This window comes from Typopeltis vanoorti, chromosome 7 (assembly GCF_054136105.1).
Source record: "Typopeltis vanoorti isolate ZY-2024b chromosome 7, IOZ_Tvanoo_1.0, whole genome shotgun sequence".
NCBI lineage: Eukaryota > Metazoa > Arthropoda > Arachnida > Uropygi > Thelyphonidae > Typopeltis > Typopeltis vanoorti.
Window position 1 is genome coordinate 142879651 of NC_143555.1, and position 20446 is coordinate 142900096.

At 34.5% G+C, this 20446-nt stretch overlaps 1 protein-coding gene across 1 annotated transcript in view; it reads left to right on the top strand.

The window, feature by feature from the left end:
• The window catches only part of LOC150105145 (rho GTPase-activating protein 1-like), a 199467-nt gene that overhangs the window by 103524 nt on the left and 75497 nt on the right, over nucleotides 1–20446 (top strand). Inside the window, exon 7 of the mRNA XM_090396180.1 lies at nucleotides 7722–7820. Within this exon, the coding sequence (XP_090252306.1) occupies nucleotides 7722–7820 (99 nt within the window). The remainder of the gene's footprint in view (nucleotides 1–7721; nucleotides 7821–20446) is intronic.

The following is a 20446-nucleotide window of genomic DNA, read 5'->3' on the forward strand; positions in this document are numbered from 1 at the left end:
GTAGTTTTTTGCATAATTGTAGTTCTGTTGAAGCTAAACCTTATTAGCTCATCATTTCTCAACATCAAATCACATTATAGATTGGAAAAACAGTTCTATGCCTTACATCGAGAATGACTACAGACACAGAACTTTCAAAGAAGCAGCTGTGGTACTATGCACAGGCAATAATTTAAATAGAAATCAAGGTATTATTCTTAAATACATATGGAAAAATCTCATCATCTCTCTCAGTTCAACAGAACTACAATATGCAAAAAACTACACAACACGTGGTCATGTACCGGATTCTGACTGAAGCATTCGAATGCATGCACGCCATCAAACACGAATGATCAAATGTAATGGCCTAACAGTTACTAAAGTGTATGTTTTACATCTAACTTAATGCATTTGTTTTCACACCAGTTCAGCCTTGAAAATGCTAGACAGTGGCTAGGGAAACTTGTTGGCTTTTTGTATATTTTATCATTTATCTGGTCTTTTAACAATAAAAGTTCTTTATTTTAATACATCAGACCAAATATGTACAATTTAAGTAGTAGTAGTATATTTAGTTGATTAATAATTCAAGTGTAGAGGTGAAAGCTTTAGTTTTTCATTAGAGAATGAAGAAAAATTTTTAATACCTGAGTCATGCTATACCAAACTTTAATGGTGCTGCTAATGGAAATATTGAAGATTATTTTGAACATTTTTTGAAGCTTCAGAATCAGTGAAGATAATTGATAGATAGTCAAAAAAAAATGGCTGTTGTTAAATTTGAAGTGTTAATTTCAAGGATAGATAAACATTTTATCCAGAATTCCAGAAGATTAAGAATAGCTTCACTATACAACTTTTGAGCCTCATAACTCTGCTGGTATAGACGAGCTGTCTGGTTGGAACGACCTGGGTTGAATCCAATGTATAATGTGAGGAACCTTTGAAGAGATTGCTAATATTAAAAGAGCTCTCAAGGTTTTGCAAAAGGAAAAATCAGATTCAGAGTCTACAATTAATTAAAACTGCCATGTCATAAAAATAATTCCTGTTAATCCTAAGGACATTTTATGCTATTTTCAGTGAAATACAAAACAAGAAAAACAAAGGAATGCGACTCCTTTATTCTAGCTTCACCTTATGATCATGCTGATACACTGATGTTGACTTGTTAATTTCAGGCCGAAATCTTTGCACTAATAAAATTCTTATTCTTTATTCTTGTGAATATGTGTTTCTAATAATCACTATCATAAAATTTAAATTTTTAAGTCAATTTCCAAACTTCAGTTACATTTAACTTCTTGTGTAAAGGGAAATATGAGTCATGTTAATAAAATGATAAATATCATGGCACATAATTACATGAAAGGCAACTGGGGCAGAATTAAAATCTTTAAATGCTTTGCTTCATAGTTACATGGACCAAATTATTGTGACTTTAGCATAGTATCTAGATTGCACCATAGCTTGTTTCTTTGTATATATGTATACTCCAGATGACCTTAACATCTTAACATGAAGGTCTAAACGTCAGGCTGATTATTTTGGTTTATATTAAACTGAAGTTTTACTATAACACAGTAGTTGTTTCTATAATTTTTAATAAGGAATTTAAATGCTTTAGATGTGGGGAGTAGGTCATATATAGCCAGGCATTGCCCAGTGGGTTTGCCTAAACTTTCTAAATCTTTAACAGATCAAAGGACTCATCAAAAGGATTCTCAATCTCTACATTTTGTGTAAAATATGCCTAGAAAAGTGAAAATTTCTGACCTTTTTACAATCTCAATCTTGTCGTAAATATTTAATAGCCCTGAATCTGCCAGATTCACAACCTTTAACTTTAGTGTTTAGAAGTTTTTGAGCACATAATTCAGTGATTACTTGGCAAGGCACCCACAAGATAAGTGAGTGTGAAAATGAGCCCCCCTCCCCCACTAAAAAAATTCCTGGTGTCTCAAGTAGAAGAATTTCAATATAGTACTCAATGCAAGGTGTAAAGGTAGCTATAATCCTAATGGAATAATACTGCAGGGGGGATATTCCTTTACTGATACTTCTGACATTAGTTAATCTAGAAGTGGGGAACTAGGTCATATATAGCCAGGCATTGCCGAGTAGGTTTGCCATTAGTATACATTAGTATACCTATGCCAGAAAGCATCAGTAAAGGAATAAAAGGGAGGAGTTTTTGGTATTGGTTAATGTGACTTGACTTCACCAAAAGTAATAGGCATTAGTGAGACTAGGTTGATAGCAGTGGTGTAATTACAGGGATAAAATGTAAGGGAGATAGTATTTTCATCAAAAACAGAGAATAGAATAAGGGGAGCAGTATTGTTGATGCTAGCAGATGCATTGCAGTCAGAAAGAGTAGGGGGTTATCAGGAAGACAGCTCATTTAAGACAGTCTGGTGCAAATAGAGACTGCATACTAATTTCATAAAATATATAGTTGTTTGTTGCTATGGGCCAAGAGGTGCAGTGAAGATGTGGAAAACATTTGGGCAAATTAGTATGATGACTTTTTATTATAGGAGACTTCAACTAAGGGGTTCTAGATTGAAAGGATGAACGGCCACATGGTGGGAAGGAAATGGAATTTATTCATATACTAAGAGATAATTACTTGTAAGAGCATGTGATGAAGGAGACCCTTGGTTTAAGAGTGCCAGGTCTGGTCATGGATTCGGAAGCTCTGTCCATAACTCAGATAGTCATGTTGCCTCTGATTGGGGAGAGTTACCACGTGGTCTTGATTTAGGAGGGCTACCAAATTTACTTAGAATTTTCAGTTAATTTCAGGCATATTATAGAAAATTACTCTAAATGTTATATATTATGTCTCCGTTATTTTCTGTGTGAATTTGTGTGCCTGCATATAGTCATTGACTTTTTTTAGTCACTGTATCACCTACATTGTATTTTTATGGTAACCAGTATGGCTACGGTACTTGGCCATGCAGTTCTTTCTAATCTATTTCCATTTTCTGTTCTTTATTTTCCTTATTCCTAAGTCCTTTTTATAAATATCCATCTTTATATTACCACTTGAAAATTAACTGTATATTTTTTTATAACATATGTGGTATACTTTTTTACAATTATTATCACTTGTATTGTTCTGAATACTTGCTGCATCTATTGTATTACAGTTTCATTTGTACTACTTATTCAGTGTTAATAAAATTTCAATATCTCTTTGGTCTTCCTATAACTCCTTCCAAATCTGGGATACTATTCAAATATTGCTTTTTCCATTTGAATGTTACTCCTTACCATATGACCTGCCCATTTGCCACTTGGATCTTTTAATGGGTATTACAATGTTTTTCATCCTGATTCAAGTTCTAATCTAAGTATAATACTTTCTATCCTGAATGATAATACGAGGTAGGTCCCACAAGTCTATGGAACCTACCTCGTATTATCATTAGAAAGTAGAAGATAAACTTTTGGCAACAGTTTATCTTCTACATTTTATGTGTAAAAGTCAGACTTGTTTGCTCTTTGTGCAGATCTCACCTGGCGGCTTGTCTGTTCTACATGACAGATCCCTCAGGAACAGAATATCTTATAGATACCTGGTTTCTTCAGAGATGGATGTTGTGGCTTGGGTGGTGATGTACCGCAGGGTTCTGTACTTGAGCCATTGTTTGTTTAACACATATATTATTGGAAGGATCTTATGGATGATATCCAGTTATTTACTAAGTTAATATACTTGAATTGATTATATGGGAAAATGACAGTGAATGTCATTTTAGTGTTGTAGTCATTTAAATGCATTAAGGTCATGCATTTTGGGCTGAGAACATTGAAGGCAGAGTATTATATTAATGGCATTTGCTATAAGCAGTGAAACTTGCTACACATGTTGAAACTTGATGGCAGGCACGGTTAGTTTATACTTAACTACATTGTTAAGGTGGTTAAGTCATTACATTGGATAACTGCACTCTTAGGGAGAATGCTAAATTTAATTTAAAAAATGAAGCTTTTTTCTATTTACGAAACTTTGATAAAACTGAATCTGGACACTACTGTGCTTAGATATGGTCACTTGTTCCAAGGATATGGAGAGACATTTGAAAGGATACAGCAAACATTAGATAATTGGCTTATGAAATTGCAAATATGAGGAGATTGAAGAAATGTGATCTTCAGTTAGAGGAATAACTGACATTCAAGTTAGTAAGGGGGATATTACAGTAAAACACGAGTGAAATGTTGCAGCTTATGGCTGGCTAGGGTTGTAGTAAAGAACCATGTGGTCTAGGCTCTTCTCATGCATGGTTAGATGAGCTACTGTTAGATGTTATAGGTGTATGTTTGGTGAATGCATTCAAGGAAAAATATACTGGGTATTTAAGTATTGTTTCTAAATGGGTTCTCCTTCAAAGAGTCATTGAACTTCCCAAAGGAGCATTCATAATAATAATGATAATACCAAGGTAGTTTATCCAAAGCTTTATATTTTTGTAAGTTCCTGTTTTTTGACACTCACACTCACCCAAAGGTTGAAAATCTAATAGTATGATAGTATTGTTGGTGGACTAAAAGATCTTTTCATAGTTTATTTTCTGTCTTTTTTTTTTTTTTTACATAATCCAGAAATCCTCTCTAGAGATTAAATGTAACTTTTTCAAGCTACTTCAGGCATCTGATAAGCAAGGTTTTTTCCCCACCTAAAAAATTCACAAACGTCCATATGCATAGTAGGATTCAAAATCTCAGCCTGTTCATTGGAGAATAAGTTAATTACTCACTCAACCAGAACAAACAGCCAAATGCTTTCTTTGTAAAAATGATTATTTAGGCTTATGTGTTTTTAAACTCATTATTAGGTTTAAATGAAACGAATACAGCAGAGAGAAATAAGTAAACACACGTTTAATGGATCCTGTATTTCATCTGTCCAGACATCTGGTGAACACAACAAATGCATCTTCTGCCATAACTATAGTCAGTTCTAGCTGACCATGCCTTGGATACTTTGCACCGAATCAAATGGAAAAAATTACTAAGCTTCACTTAGTAACTTTCAGGGTTCAGGGTTCTTGGGCTTGTAAGTGTAGAGGATGAGTTTAAGCTTCCTTGAGGTGAAGCCATTCTGTAGATTAATGCACTGGATGGTGCTCAAAAAAACTTGTAAAATCTTGGGAAATTTAGCAGGTTGTTTTTTAGAATCAGCAGTAGATTTAAAAAACAACCTGCTAAATTTCCCAAGATTTTACAAGTTTTTTTGAGCACCATCCAGTGCATTAATCTACAGAATGGCTTCACCTCAAGGAAGCTTAAACTCATCCTCTACACTTACAAGCCCAAGAACCCTGAACCTGTATGGCAAGTCCCTATCCCATGCATCACAGGGATCTCTAAGACAATTGCTAAGATCCTGTAAAGATAAATTTAGTTCCTACATTCTTCCCTATCAACAAAATCAACTCTTGGTTGGCATCCATGAAATAAACAAATCAGCCCTTCTCTCCCTCCCTAGTGTTTACTGGGTTCAGTATGAGTGCCTCTGCTTATACTTCGAATAATCAGGATGTGCTGTTAAAAAATGACTACAAGAACACCAATCTTATATCAAAACAATAAACCTGAAATCTGGCCTTGCTCAGCATAGAGTGAATACTTACCACAATTTATTCTGGTCCAGTACTTGCCTTTTTACATTGGGACAGGTTTAAGTTTTATCAGCTATTTAAAGAGAGTACTGAAGCACTTCTGCACAGCTCATATTTAAATCGGAACCACTGCCTTGCTATCGCCAAGATTTGGGAGAGTCTCATTCTCATAAATGGCAAGCAATGGTGCATTCCCCCATAATATAATGCTGTGTCATTCATTTAATTATCTACATTTAATTTTTATTTCAAATGACTTAATTTTAGTTTTAATTATTATTATTATTCGTGACACCTCCAAGGAGTCCGCAGACTCATCTCGGGAGGACACTTACTGTACAGTTCTTCACCACTTCACCGAACCTCTGCTACCAATCATCTACATCAACGGTATCTACCGCCCACCACCACCACAACCTGTATTTTTGTCTGTAAATTGCGTGTGTTCTGAAAGGCCGATTTTTTTCTCACGAGTCTCCGGGAGAAAAAAAAATCACGACGAGAATCGAACTTAGGCCTTTTCTAATCAAAGGGTGCAACATGGTGTCGCTCTTCCAATTGCGCTACGAAGGCTTATAATCTTATTTTATTTTGTAACCACCTGCAGGGCGACATTCTTGGTGCATTTCTCAACTCTGTAAATAGGATTAACATTCTTTTTTCTAGCTTCACCTTGTGATTATGGCGATGAACTGATGGGGACAATTAGTTATTATTAACCATTATACATATTAATCCTATTATACCTCTTCTTGAATCCATTCATCATCAGAAAACTCGCAACCAATTCTGGCAATCCATTTCACTCACTCTCCTTGCAAAACATCTGGTACTAACATTCCTACTAGGCACACTCTTACACAACTTCCACGGATGCCCCTTAGTTTTCTGACTATTTGTCATATATTGAAAAGTATCACTTGGCAAAGTTGAGCAGTCTCATAGTGTAGCAAGTACCTTTATCCAATTCTGTTGTCACTTTATTATAAAATGTGAATAAATTACTAAAACAAGAACTACCCTTTACAAAGCCATGCCACCCACCATAGAGTATCGCATCCCTATCCACCCACTATTGTATTTTACCTTTCACCAACTTTTCCAATACTTTAACAAGCACTCCTGATATATTAATTGGTCTGTAGTTTGCTCCACTGGCTTGGAGTCACCTTTATGCAATGGTACTATCTTGCCCTTTTTCTGCTCCCCTGGAACCTGCCAAAGCCAAGACTTAGATTAAACAATTTCGTCAGAGGCAGTGCTTGTTCTCTTCCACATTTACGTATTACACAGACTGGGCAACCAGACCACTGCTGTGTTCACATTCATATTTTTTAATATGTGGAACACCTCCTGTTCACTTACTTCAATTTTGATATGTGTCTCTGTAACAGCAGCTGTAAAATCTTCACCTGGATGATACAGCTTTGCAAAATGATCACTCAGCAACTCAACTATTTCTTTTGGCTCAGTCATCTTCTTACCATGAGCATTGTTTAAAGTCATCCATATATATATCATAGTCATTTTTCCTCTTACTTGCTACATAACGAAAACATTCTTTTGGGTTTACTTTGGCCTGTTTAGCTAATTCTCTCTTATAGTCTGATTTGGCTTTTCTTACCATGTTAGTCACCCTTCTTGCTTGCACTTTGTACTGCTCATATTAGTTTCTAGTCAAAATACTTGCAAAAATAGAAATTATTATTTATTTTCGTGAATACATATATCTAACGAACATCTCAAGATTTGGGAAACTTGAATTCTTAGGCCTCCTGCCCAACAGCTAAGGCTGGACAACAGCACTCATAACTATTGAGCAGGGGGTCTAAGAATTAGTTTCTCATGAGAAGAACCTGGAAAAACTACATAGACTAGAAGCCTAAAATCCTATGAGGGGCACCCTGATGATAACTTTTTGAATGAGATGAAATATAGGATCCATTAAACCTTTTAATGAGCCTGTCTTGTAAATAATGCTAGTGGGCAGTTTTTAAAATTTCAAAAACTAATATTGTGTTGAAATAATTTTTTTTTCATAAAATATGAAACTGCAAAATTAATTAAAAATGCAAAAGTGTTTTATGTGATTATTTTTTATAGTGCTAAAGTTGGCAAGAAGGTGATGTATGTGAACTACCTCCACGAGCTCAAACAACATCTTCATTTTGAACAATTAGCCATTCCAAAGCCTGTGTTGGAGTAAGTTCTGCACTTTTTTTTACTTTAAGGTCTGTACTAGTATTTCATTTCAGACACAGAACAAGAAATAATTGCAAATTGTTATCATACTGCAACCTGATGTATAAAATTGGATAGCTAAAATATTTAAGTATATGTATACAGATTTTCTATAATATTTTTGTTTATGTAAATTAGCATAAACTTGAGTTTTATGTTTCAGATTATCAGTTTCTGTTGTTAATGGATTTATAGTGTATAGAAAAGCACAATTGATTGCTTATATATTGTTTATATATAATACAGTTGTGCATTGTAAATATATCGTGTTTACTTATAGCAGTGAATTTTAATGAAGTGAATGTAGCAGAAAACTCACTTAAGTTAGCATATTAAAAATGAGGATTACAATTTACTTTGTGTATGTTTAAAATACATAAGTTAAAGGACTTACTTAGTTCACTGAAAGGGTGAAATTTTACTACTTTCAAGCAAAGTGCTGTGAAGAAATACATTATGGTGGTGGTGGCTTGTCTCGCTTCATGACTGAAGTGGAATCATTATGGGATACTATGGCGAGTGATGTGAAGTCATTAATCTCTGTATACAAGTTGCCCAGTCACGAAGTTACTTCACGTAATTTCTGCAAGTTCTGTTTGCTTACACTTGGATAATTGATTAAACCAAGAATATGATTTCTTGATGTCTTTAATTCGAAGTGGAACCAGTAATGTTATGCACACTAAAGCATGCATGAGTGAAAAGAGTACAGTAACTAATGAACTGCTGAAAAGAGAGCTGTGTGTGTGAGAGAGAGAATAAATATCTATTCCAAGAATAGATACAGCAAGTTGAATTTTAAGTATTCAATCTTTTTTCCTTGGAAATTGAAAAAGATTGTGAATCTTGAAGAAGAAAGTGGAAAGAAGGAACCTTTTTTCTGTGACTTTTCTGGAGGAATGCTGGACAGTATTTGAAATTAAGGATTTTATTATTTAAATCTGAATTTTGCTATCAGTTATTGCTAATAGGAAATCTAGTTATTTTCAAGACCTTTCATAAGAGAAAGGTGGTTTTCAGGATGAGGAACTGTTTCTGCTGAAGAGATAAAGAAACAGTTTCTTTCAAGAGAAGTCCAGATGCATTTAAGAAATATAGTGTTCTTTTTAGCTGGCATATTTTGTCCCCAGATAAGTTTTGTGATTCATTTAATTATCTTTTTTAGATTAAGATGAGTTGCTGTGTTTATAGTTCAGAATATTGTATATTTTTAGTGTATCTTAGTATTATTAAACTATTATCATTTTTGTATGTAGAAGTATGAAGACTCAATTCACTTAATTTGTTGAAGTTAAGATTGATTTTTAGAATGTGAAAGAATTATCTTAGCAATATATGTATATTTAAGATCTTGCTTGTGTGCCTTAGATTTCGGTGTAGGAATCTGATACTACTGGCAGCCTGTTTTCACAATTGGACAAGAAAACTTTAAAACCTCCTCCTTCCTTTTTTCCTCTTTTACCTTGCAGTGTCGAGAGTTTTCTATTCATTTAACTGCAACTATACACAAGGATAAGGTGGTTAGCCCTGTGCCTCCCAGTGTATCTTATGTCTATAGAAACATTATTCTCAAGGCCGGTTTGCCTGCTTGTGGGAGGCAAAACCCTAGATAAACTGGGAAGAAAAACCCTGCAGTCTATGCCCAAGACCAACCAGCTATCTTAGCTATGTCTGAGAAAGATTGCAGCCCTCGTGGGCAAAGTGATATAAAGTCAGGCATTGTCCTGAGGAGAAGGATGTCATTCACTTAAAGTGTCTGATCCAGCAGCATTGCTTCTGTACACATTTTTCAGATTTTATCATCCACTGGACTTCTATCTTCCATAGTAAGGGATTCAATTACCACTTTCTGCTTCATATGTACATCTCTAATAGCTGCCATTTTGAACTGCTTGTATGCTGCACTCATGTGACTGACTGCAGTGACACTCACTGTGGTGGAATTAGAGACTTCTACTATCTGCTCAGTGACATATAAAGCTTTCTGCCATGATGAAATCTAAAGAAAAAAAGTAGGCATTATTTTCATGCTACCTCTCATTTTATATATATGCGTGTGAATATATATTCTTGTTTTATATATATGCATGTGAATATATACTCTCATTTTATATATATGTGAATATATACAATGATCTCTCAATTATCAAACTTTCAAATGAAACTTCAAGGGTTAGTGCATCAAATGACTTCTGATACAGTACCATGTAATTGTGCCTTCACTTTTCCAACACTTCAGTTATCTGACCAGCAAATTACTCTCCTGCAGTGGTTGTATAATTGAGAGATTGCTGTATAGTTTTTATTTATTTCATGTAGGATACTGGTAGTAACTTTTATTCATATGAAATTCTGAAATTAAAAATAATTCTGAGCAGATTGCATGTATATATTTATTTTTTTGTATTACCAATGGAGAATCACTTCATGCTGTCTTAAAATAAGATATTCCAGGTATCAACTTGATAGTAATTAAGTCATATATTTGTTTCTTCTTGGTAATTCTCTCTCTCTTATGAGAGAAGAAACTGAAACATTGAAAGCATAAGCAAAAAAAGAATGAAAGGCTTTTGACATGTAATTAAGTGTGGAACATGCTAGTAGCTCATTCATAAATAGTAACATAGTTCTTTTTCATTATAATTGAAGAAAATGCAACATGCAATTTTTTTCTGAGAGGATGTATGAAACCAGCTCTTGTTATTGCAGTAGCATAAATTTTATTTCTGGTATAAAAAAAAAAAGGGGGGAGAGACAGTGCTGGCACATGACTTGATCAGGAGCCATATGATCTGGACAAATTTAGCCAGTTTTTCAAACTCTTCCCTTCATCAGTCAATCTAGGTCACAAATGTTCAGGTAAGCATTAAACAATGTTTACTTGATATACTTACTTGTCTTGTTATGTCAGATATCATCTCCTTCCAGGAGATTGACTACCATGAGTTTCCACCATGTATGGTTTTATGCTTCTCTTTTGCATTCTTCATAGAACAAAAAGGTCCAGTCCTTAATATTTCCCATCCGATCTGTTCTTTGTCTTCCTCTTGTTCTTTTTCCTTGTATCATTCCTTCTAGAAGTGTTTTTTGTAGGGATTCATGCCTTAGTATGTGACCAAGGTAGGTGGTTTTCCTTTTCTTAACCTTTTAACTACTACGTCAAGTTAACTCGAGCGCAGAAAAAAATGGCAATCTTGCTACGATCGAGTTAACTCGATTTGAACTTTCAATGTGTAATACTCATTTAATTTAGTTTGTGAAAGCATTTGAATTGAGCAGGCTTATAGTACCATCTCTTAGGATTAGAAGGAACTAATTTTCAAGCTTCTGTCTGCTTTGTGGCGCTATCTTTGTAAAAAAAAATTGTGAGACCATGCAAAATGTTATCAGAGCTGTCCTTGACAATAGGAGCCAGGCGATCACATGATGCGGTGATTCCAGGGTTAGTAAAAATGGCATCGACAAGCAGTTTTTGTCAGTTTTCAATTGACTCTCATCAGAGAAATTTTTCAAAAGTTCCACATGCCAAGACCGACCACTACATCTGGACAACCATCATAGGGTGACGAACCCCTCAGACTGAGGGAAAGACATTTCCTAATACCTGTGCCACCCACACCCAAGAAAGCAAATCCCACTAGGCATTGTCATGTGTGTTCAAATACCACATTGGGGCAAAGAAAAAGAAAAGAGATCTGGTATATGTGTGCCAAATGTGTCATAGCCTTATGTGTACACCCTGCTTTCAAAATTACCACACACTTCTAAAGTATTGAAGTATTTTTGGGGAGGTGTTTCTCACTTGAAGTTGTGTGTGTGACATTATTTGACATGGAATAAACAAATAAATTTCAAAATAAATTTTGGACATCCCTAACTTGAAAATAAAATTCCTATATAACAGTTTTGTTCAGTGACTTCAATTTATACAAGAAAACAGTGCAAAAATATGTAATACATTATAGTAACTATTCATATTATTATAAAATATTTTATATAAAATATTTTACATGTTAAACTTGCATTTAACAAAATATATAACAAAGCATTAACAAAAATAAAAATACGCCCCCAAACGAAACAAAATCCATGGATAACAGACAACATACTAACAGACATACAAAGAAAAGATGCCCTATGGAAACAACTTAAGAAGTCACCGAACAATATCGCTTTAAAAGCTGAATACAAAAGAAAACGGAATCTCCTAACAACCCAGATTCGAACGGCAAAAAGAAACTATTACAGCAACAAATTAACAACAGCACAGAATGACATAAAGGAAACCTGGCACCTGATTAATGAAATGCTGGACAATATACACAGAACCACTGCCACAGAAACAATAAAACACAGCTTTGCCTGCGACCCCAAATCCCTCAAACAGTTGGCAAACAACTTTAATCAGCACTTCGTGAACTCTGTCCAAAAGCTACAAGAAACAACCTTTCCTCACACAAACGAACATTCTCCGCTAGGTCCACGAGCAACCCAGTCGATGTGGTTCCCCACAGTAACAAAAGAAGAACTATCACTGGCAATTCAACAAATTAATCCTAACAAAGGACTGGGGATAGACGGAATCAGACCAAAAGACATCAAGAAACACTCAACCGACCTACTTCCAGTTATACAAAAACTGTTAAATAAAATCTTCGAAATGGGACACATACCTGAAACACTGAAGACTGCATTAATCATACCCATACACAAACAGGGAAAAAGAAACATAATAAGTAATTACAGACCTATCGCCACGCTGCCTGTAATCAACCAAATCATGGAGCGCATTGTACATCAGAAAAAAATTGTGTCCTGGTTTTGTGTAATTCCTAAAATTAAACACAATATACTAATGCTTCATGAAGAGGACACTTTTCAACGTGTAAACATTGCATCACATTCGCGTTAATAGCGTGGGTGTTGGGTCACAAATATAGACACCTTTGAACAGATTTACAGATGGTGAGTCAAATTCTTAGCATTCCAGTGGTTTTAAACCACCCAGAAAGTGAGGCAGGATGTGCACCGAGAAAATAGAAGCCAGACATCAGTGGCTTTGATTGGTTATTGTGTCAACCAATCCATGAGTTACTGTTTTTGTTTTTTTCTGGATTTCTTCTGTTTTGTGCACGTGAAGTGTGAACTGACATGTTTAAGACACCGATATAGACAAGTTTTTAAAATATAATTTTCTATAAATAACTTATATAACTTTTTTGCCCATATTTACAATGGGAAACAGTGTTGACGATCTACTGAATGTCCTGTTTTCTGCCAGAACTTTTGCAGATTGTATGATTGTAGTAGAAGGAAGTAAGCCTTGTTCTCCTTTTCCAAATTTGCTGAGCAAGCATAAAGATGCAAAAATTGAGTATATGAGACGCTTCTCTATTTCACAATATGTTTAACACATTGTCTCCCACTCTATGCAGATTTGGTTACAATTAATTGATAAATTCATGTATTCCAATTTATCCTACCATTAATTGCATTGGTCCAATTAATATGAGCACGGATGTGCTGTGCACTCTTAAAACTTTAAATATTAGAAAATTTTCCAAAAATCTTTTCCTAATTAAAATTGATTTTTTTTTATTTATGTTGTATTGTGTCTTCTATTTATATACTACTTATGAATTAGCGATCATTGCAGATGCTCAGTCATAGCTCATGCGATGCGTAGTGTGTATTCTCAACTCAGCTCCCCCCCCCCAACATTAAACCCTGAGTGTGCTACTGTATTGCTAGTTAAGCTTAGTACCTACTACGATTACAGTCTCATTGAAAAAAAAACCTTGGACCAGAGATTCTGGATAAAGAAATTAAAAGAGTGATTGATGAATTACTTAACTAGAAAACTGTAGGAACAGATGAAATATTGCTGAAATTAAAAAAAAAAAAAAAAAAAACCTGGGAGATACAACACAAGAAAGAAAGAAGCCTTATTTATAGTAATTAGGTTAATCCATCATGGAATAGGATAGAATTGATGGTAACAGTACCCAAGAAAGGGAATGCGACAGCCTGTAAAAATTATTGAATATTAAGCTTATTCAATCAAAAATAATTAGCATAATCCTCAAAGATTATGCTAAATATAGTGAATCATAAAAGTAAAATCAAAAATTGAATGTTATTTAGATGAAGATTAGTTTGGATTCCAGAATGGTCAAGGAACTTTCAAAACAAGAAAGAATCAGTATTAATCTTAACAGCAATAATAGACTGAAGAATTGAAGTAAATAAAGCTACATACATTGCCTTTATAGATTTAGAAAAGGCATTTGATAATGTATAATTGAACAAGCTTTTTTTTCAAATAATGAAGGAAATTGGGATTGACTGTAGAGAGGACTAATTAAGAAAGTATAAACTAGCCAGAAAATAAAGATATGAATACAGAAGAATGAAACACCTGCTGAATACAGGAAAATGAAGCAACCACATCCCAAAGATCAGTTACAACCTTAGCCAGTCTTGTTTGGACCCTTTCCAGTATATCCTCATCATCATGAAAACCAGGGGACCAAATCTGTGTACAATAATCCATACGAGGCCTGATCAAGGCCTTATACAATGGAACCAGAACTTCTTTATTTCTACAAATAACTTGTATGGTCCTTCTCATCATTTGCCATATCTAATGTGATGTCTTCACAACTTGTGCAGTGTGATCTCTGAACTTCAGATCCTTGTCCACCTCAACTTTTTCTAAAATTTCCCTGCCAAGTGTATAATTTGTCTCATTGTTGTCAACCAAATTTCAGAACCTTACACTTTCCAACATATCTGCTTGATTCCTCATCACTCTCTCCCCAATTTTGCATCATCCTCAAACAGTCATATATTGTGAGTTAAACCCATACCAATATCATTAATATAAAAATTAAATAACAAGGCTCTCAAAACATATCCCTTTAGCACATCACTAGTGACTTTCCTCTTTCGAGATAGTGTCACCCCATACACAACTTGTTGATATCTATCTGATAGCCAGTCACCTATCCAACTCACTAATCTATCATCTGATCCCATCTGCTTCAGTTTAGTTACCAACTTGTGGTGTGGCAATCTATAAAAAGCCTTTGCAGAATCTAAGTTTACCATTTGTGTGTGCATCTCCCTTATCCAATACATTCGTCACCTTGTTATATTACATAAGCAAATTGGTAAAACACGACCTCCCTTTAACAAACCCATGCTGACAAGCACAAAGAATACCACTGTTATCAACCCACTTTTTTATTCCATCTCTCACAAAACCTCTCCAATACATTAACTACAACTCCAGATATGTAGATTGGCCTATACTATTATTTGTTGGCTTTTGTGAAGTGGAACATTTTGCCTTCCTTCCACTCTTTTGGGACTTGGGTAGTTGCAAGACTCTTGTTAAATAGGTAGGCCAAGGCTGATGCTAACTACTTGGAACATTCCCTTAAGATACGTGCCGATATGTCATCAAGTCCTATTGCCTTATTGACATTTAGCTTACTTAATTATTAACTCATATACATCTTGCCTCACTCATTCAACATTAAGTTTTCTATCATTTCATTCTCTACACTTGAGCTTCTTGTTTCACACTGAGGGTGAAATACCATGACCTTGGCTATGTGCTCTGCAGCAGTTATCAATCTCCCACTTTCATTGATTAATATCTTACCATAATCATTCTTCTTTCTACTTGCCACATATCAAAAAAAAAACTCAAGGATTTTTTTTGCCCTGACTTGCTAATTTCTACTCATTTTACAATATTATCCACAGAATTTTGTGGAGCCTTCCTGCACCAGCCAAATCTGAGCAAGACTGATTCCATATATGTTGATTTTTTGCATTTGTGAGATAGTTATCTGAAATATAAACACTTTAATTTAATTTATTGTTCTTAAAATGCAGTAAACTTTCACTATGGTGAACTGAGAGACCACAAGAATAGTTTGTTATACTATTAGTATACTATATAAATTTCTTTAGCAAAGAAATAATGAGCAATGAATTATACTATTATTATAATTATGTGACTCATCGAGGGTGGGCACTTGCTCTACAACTCTGTCTCGACCACTCACTCCAACTACAATGAACCGCAACTACACCAATGCCATCTACTGCCCACCACCACTAGTATTTTCACAGACAATCATCCATGCCCACAGCCTTTTGGCTAGAGAGTGGATACACTAACCACTCAGCCAACCAGGCAAGTTTGTTTACAATAGCAAACATTGACTGTATTACATCAGCAATGTCTTTTATATGGTTTTTTTACATTTAAATGGGTTTTTTTTTAAGGAAAAAAAGATGGCAGTTTTTATTCACAATGTAATTATCTAATTGACTTAATTTTAATGCTCATTAACTGTTTGCTTGATCCTTTGATCCACAGCTGATCTATCTTTCACCCATCTTGATAAATGCCATGTAAAGGTTTAGAGAAACTCATGTAGTTGCTTCTGACATATCTAGGATATTTGATCATGACATTTGATCTTTTTACTATCCTCTCTTCTTCTGTACATAAATGATCTCTTGCTGATTTCAATCCTTCTTACTCCTCCAGCAATTAATGACAGAAGCACATCTCGGCCATGGTTTCTTCAGTCTCCAACTATACTTTTCTGTTCAAGAGATTACTTTGTTCTCACTTGTGTAACTTATAACACCGTATTGTATAAATCCAAAATCCACACTACTATAAAATGTGCATGCTCATGCGCACACACACATTTGGTGGTGGTAAACTCAAATTACTCTAATCAGTGACTCCCCTCTCTCTCTCTCTCTCACTCCAATAATCATGTTTCAAAGTAGACAGTGCTCTGCAGAACAGGCCACCATCATTCCTTTTTTTTTTTTTCCAATGCTAATAAGAGCAACTGCTCGTACTACCATTCAGCTCCAAACTTACTTGGACCATCTTCTCTTCCTCCTCTGTAATTCCATTCTATGGTTTGGAAAAAAAATCTCTCTCCCTTCCTGTGTTTTTACCAAAAGACCACAACTTTCAGCTGAAGGGCAAAAAAAAAAAAAAAAAAAAAAAAAAAAAACCTCTTCTTATCTGACCCACACATATATAGCACTAATGTCTTGTACGTCTTGTGGCCTTTTGCATGTGGATCTGATATACTGCATGTATATAATACATGCCATACATTCAGTATTATAATTTTAGAAAAAGAATCTTCCTCCCTTCCTCTGTTTTTACCAAAGACCGCAACTTTCAGCTGTTCAGAGAAAAAAAAACTTTCTTTCTTCTTATACATATAGAACTAATGTCTTGTAGGACTTGTGACCTTTTATGTGTGGTTCTGATATACTGTATGTATATAACACATGTCATACATTCAGTGTTGTAATTTTTTAAATTTGAATTGGGAAATGCCATGGCATGTATTTTTTAAAATATAAATTATTATGAGTGTGACAAAAAAAATTGTTCACTTATTAAGTTTAAATAACAAATTATTTCATAATATAATGCATTTTTAAAAAAACACATGATTAAGGCTCTGCTGTTGTGATAAAGTGAACAATCTTAGGTTACATTCAAGTTGTTCACTTAAAGAATTATACATTAATTCTTATGGGGGAAAACGGCTTGGCTTTCTGTTGTCCATTTCAGGAATGGCTTTCTGTTGTCCCTCTCAGTGGATAGTGAAGTGTGTATATACACTATGTAAAAATTAAGTTGATGTTTCAATGTTTCCCAAACTTAGTGCACTTTTTTACCTACCTTTTGGCCTTGATTACATATGTAACTCCTAGTTAGACATTTTCAGTAAATGGTAGACAGAGATTATAACCAATGTTTTTGACTCTTTCCAAAAGTGCTTTATAGGGTTCATATTAGAACTCTATAAGCAAAGGCTAGTCTAGCCTTTGCTCTTTGATTCTCTCAAAACATATTACCAAAGCACTTTCCACATGGCATGGTGCATTGTCATGTTAATACTTTACTTTTTAAGTAACAAAAATAATACTTATCTGTGCCATTTCCATAGAACTGCCATAACAAAAATTATCCAGAATGACTGTGTAACATTTGGTTTTCATTTTTCAGACATAGCACCATGTCATATGGAAATGTGCTTTGAGAGAATCAGGCCAACCACTACTTAACAGATGGGATGAAAAACATTTTTGTTGATAAATACTGTTTTCTGCCAGCCACCGCTACCAAAAATGCTATCTAATTTGAAGAGAGTGTATTATGATTTTTCACTCCATACTACAGCTCTCAAGCCAGAATCATCAAAATTATATCCTGGTTTGATTGTTCTGACCTTACTTCTATTTAAAAGAATCCAGTAATAAACAATGGAAGGAGCACACAGTCAATTTCTTCAATCTAATATCCCTCCCCCTTTTTTTTTCATCAGTTTATGTAGTCTATCTCACTGTTTTTTCAGTTACTTTTCACATAGTCTTTTTATTGACATCAGCCATAGTATACTCTAACTCAGTGGTTCTCAATATTTGGAAAGTGGAGGACCCCTATTTTAATTTGAAAAATACTGTGGACCCTCTGTGGCAGAATTGCCTGTGGAGGGGATTGGAATTGACTAAACTTATCATAAATTCTACAAATAATGCCATTCGCAACATCTACACTTTTGTCCTGGTTATAGAGAATAATATTGACTTTTATGTACTCTGATAATTTGTTCTCTCATATTTTGTCCCAGTTCTTGAATTCTTCTACTGTGTTGTATGACAGCAGAATCATATTTAAAGTAGTTGATACTTTTTCTCCCAACATAACTGATACCATCACTTTTGGAGCTGGCAGAATTAGTTTCCCTGCTGTACCGTGAGTTTTCTCCTTTTTTTGTTAACAGGGATACTTGACAAGAAGCAATCACATTGTTTTCATTCTTTCTACTGGTTGCAGTATTTGTTACTTTGTTTTATTTTATTTTATTTATTTTTTTTTTACCAGCAGTGTGTAGTTCTCAAAGTTAATTTTAAAAAAAATTCAATGGGCTTATTCTTGTCTACACAACTTCACTGGTTTCATGCATTCATTGCATACTGTTTCATAACAAACAACATGTTGTGAGTTTTGATTATCAATGGATCCAGTATAAATAAAACTAATAGACAAATATTCATCACTACATTTACGAATTTTCCTGTTTGAATGTGACTGATATATCCTTTAACTTGACCTTAGTTCGATCTATTCTCTCACTCTACAGAGTGACCATGCATTGTGGCACCTTGTGATGAATATTGAACATATTGGAAACCTGAAAGGGCTTGAAAAAAGTTCCCTGTTTGATCTCTAGAGCACGGTTTTTGGACTATATAAAAAAAAAATTCAAAAAATATATAAAATTGATAAAATAGAGAAAAAAAAAATCCTTAGCCTACCCATGGTACACAATGTTCTATCTTCTCCTCAACCTATTGGTTGGTGGATAGCATGGGCTGTTGTTAGTGGTCTTCTGTTTTGTGCTGTTAGTTTGACTTGATAACTTGGTCCATTTTTGATATCACTCATGTACATGTACTGGGTTCTTGATTTCTCTTTGTCTTCCTTCCATCATTCCCTAAATCAAATTTGTAGTCAAGTTTGAGTGTTTTAATATATGTCCTATCATGTTATTTCTCCTTTTTTTCCCTAACATGTATGTCACTTTTTTCTTCTGTCTTTCTTGATACTGCTTTATTTGTAACTCTTTCTGTCCATGTGATCTTCAACACCACATCTTTAATCTGTACACTCCAGACAAAGCGTTTAATAAAGTGCTTCATTGTTCTCATTGACATACCCTTTGATGTTAACTACAATCGGCCATATGGATAAAATATGCACTCCTCATACACTTCATATCCATCATATATTTCAGTGTAATATCGATGCTATTACAATTTTAATATGCACTTCGCATCCATGGTAATCTTGACGTCTATAGACATCTTGGGTTGTTAATAGTGTTCTTTTTCTTGTTAAATGCCTTTTTTGCTTGTGCTATTCTTATTTTCACATTATTTCCACTTCTCCCATCTGATATTATTAGGCCTCCTAGGTAGGTGAATTCTTTTGCTTGCATTTTGTTCCCATCTATTGTGGCATTTATGATTTGCTCTCCATCCCTGGTGCATTTCACGACTTTTTTTTTTTTTTCATTGATTTCCATCTTGCATCTTTCATTTAGGAGTTTATTCATCTCTGCAAGTGATAAGGATACACTGGTATGTGGGATACACATTGAGCAACATTTTATAATCATAACATAAAATATTTGTTCTCAAAAATGAATCTCTTATGGATCCCCTCAGATGTTTTTGCAGATCCCCATTTTAGTAATGGAGAAGATTGCAGAAGATCTCTTGAAGCTTGGGATATTTGAACACAGCAGAGTTTGTCAAATGAGCAACAGGGAAACTCTTGCACATTTAACAAACTTTGTCCAGGGATCTGCAAACCACAGGTTGGGAGCTGCTGCTCTAACTGCACAACAGTCACACAAATTGACTGTCCATTAGTTCTAGCATGAGTACCTGTGATATCTGTTAATTCCAAACCATGCATCATTTTCAGTTATTATACAATCTAATCATACCAGCAAACC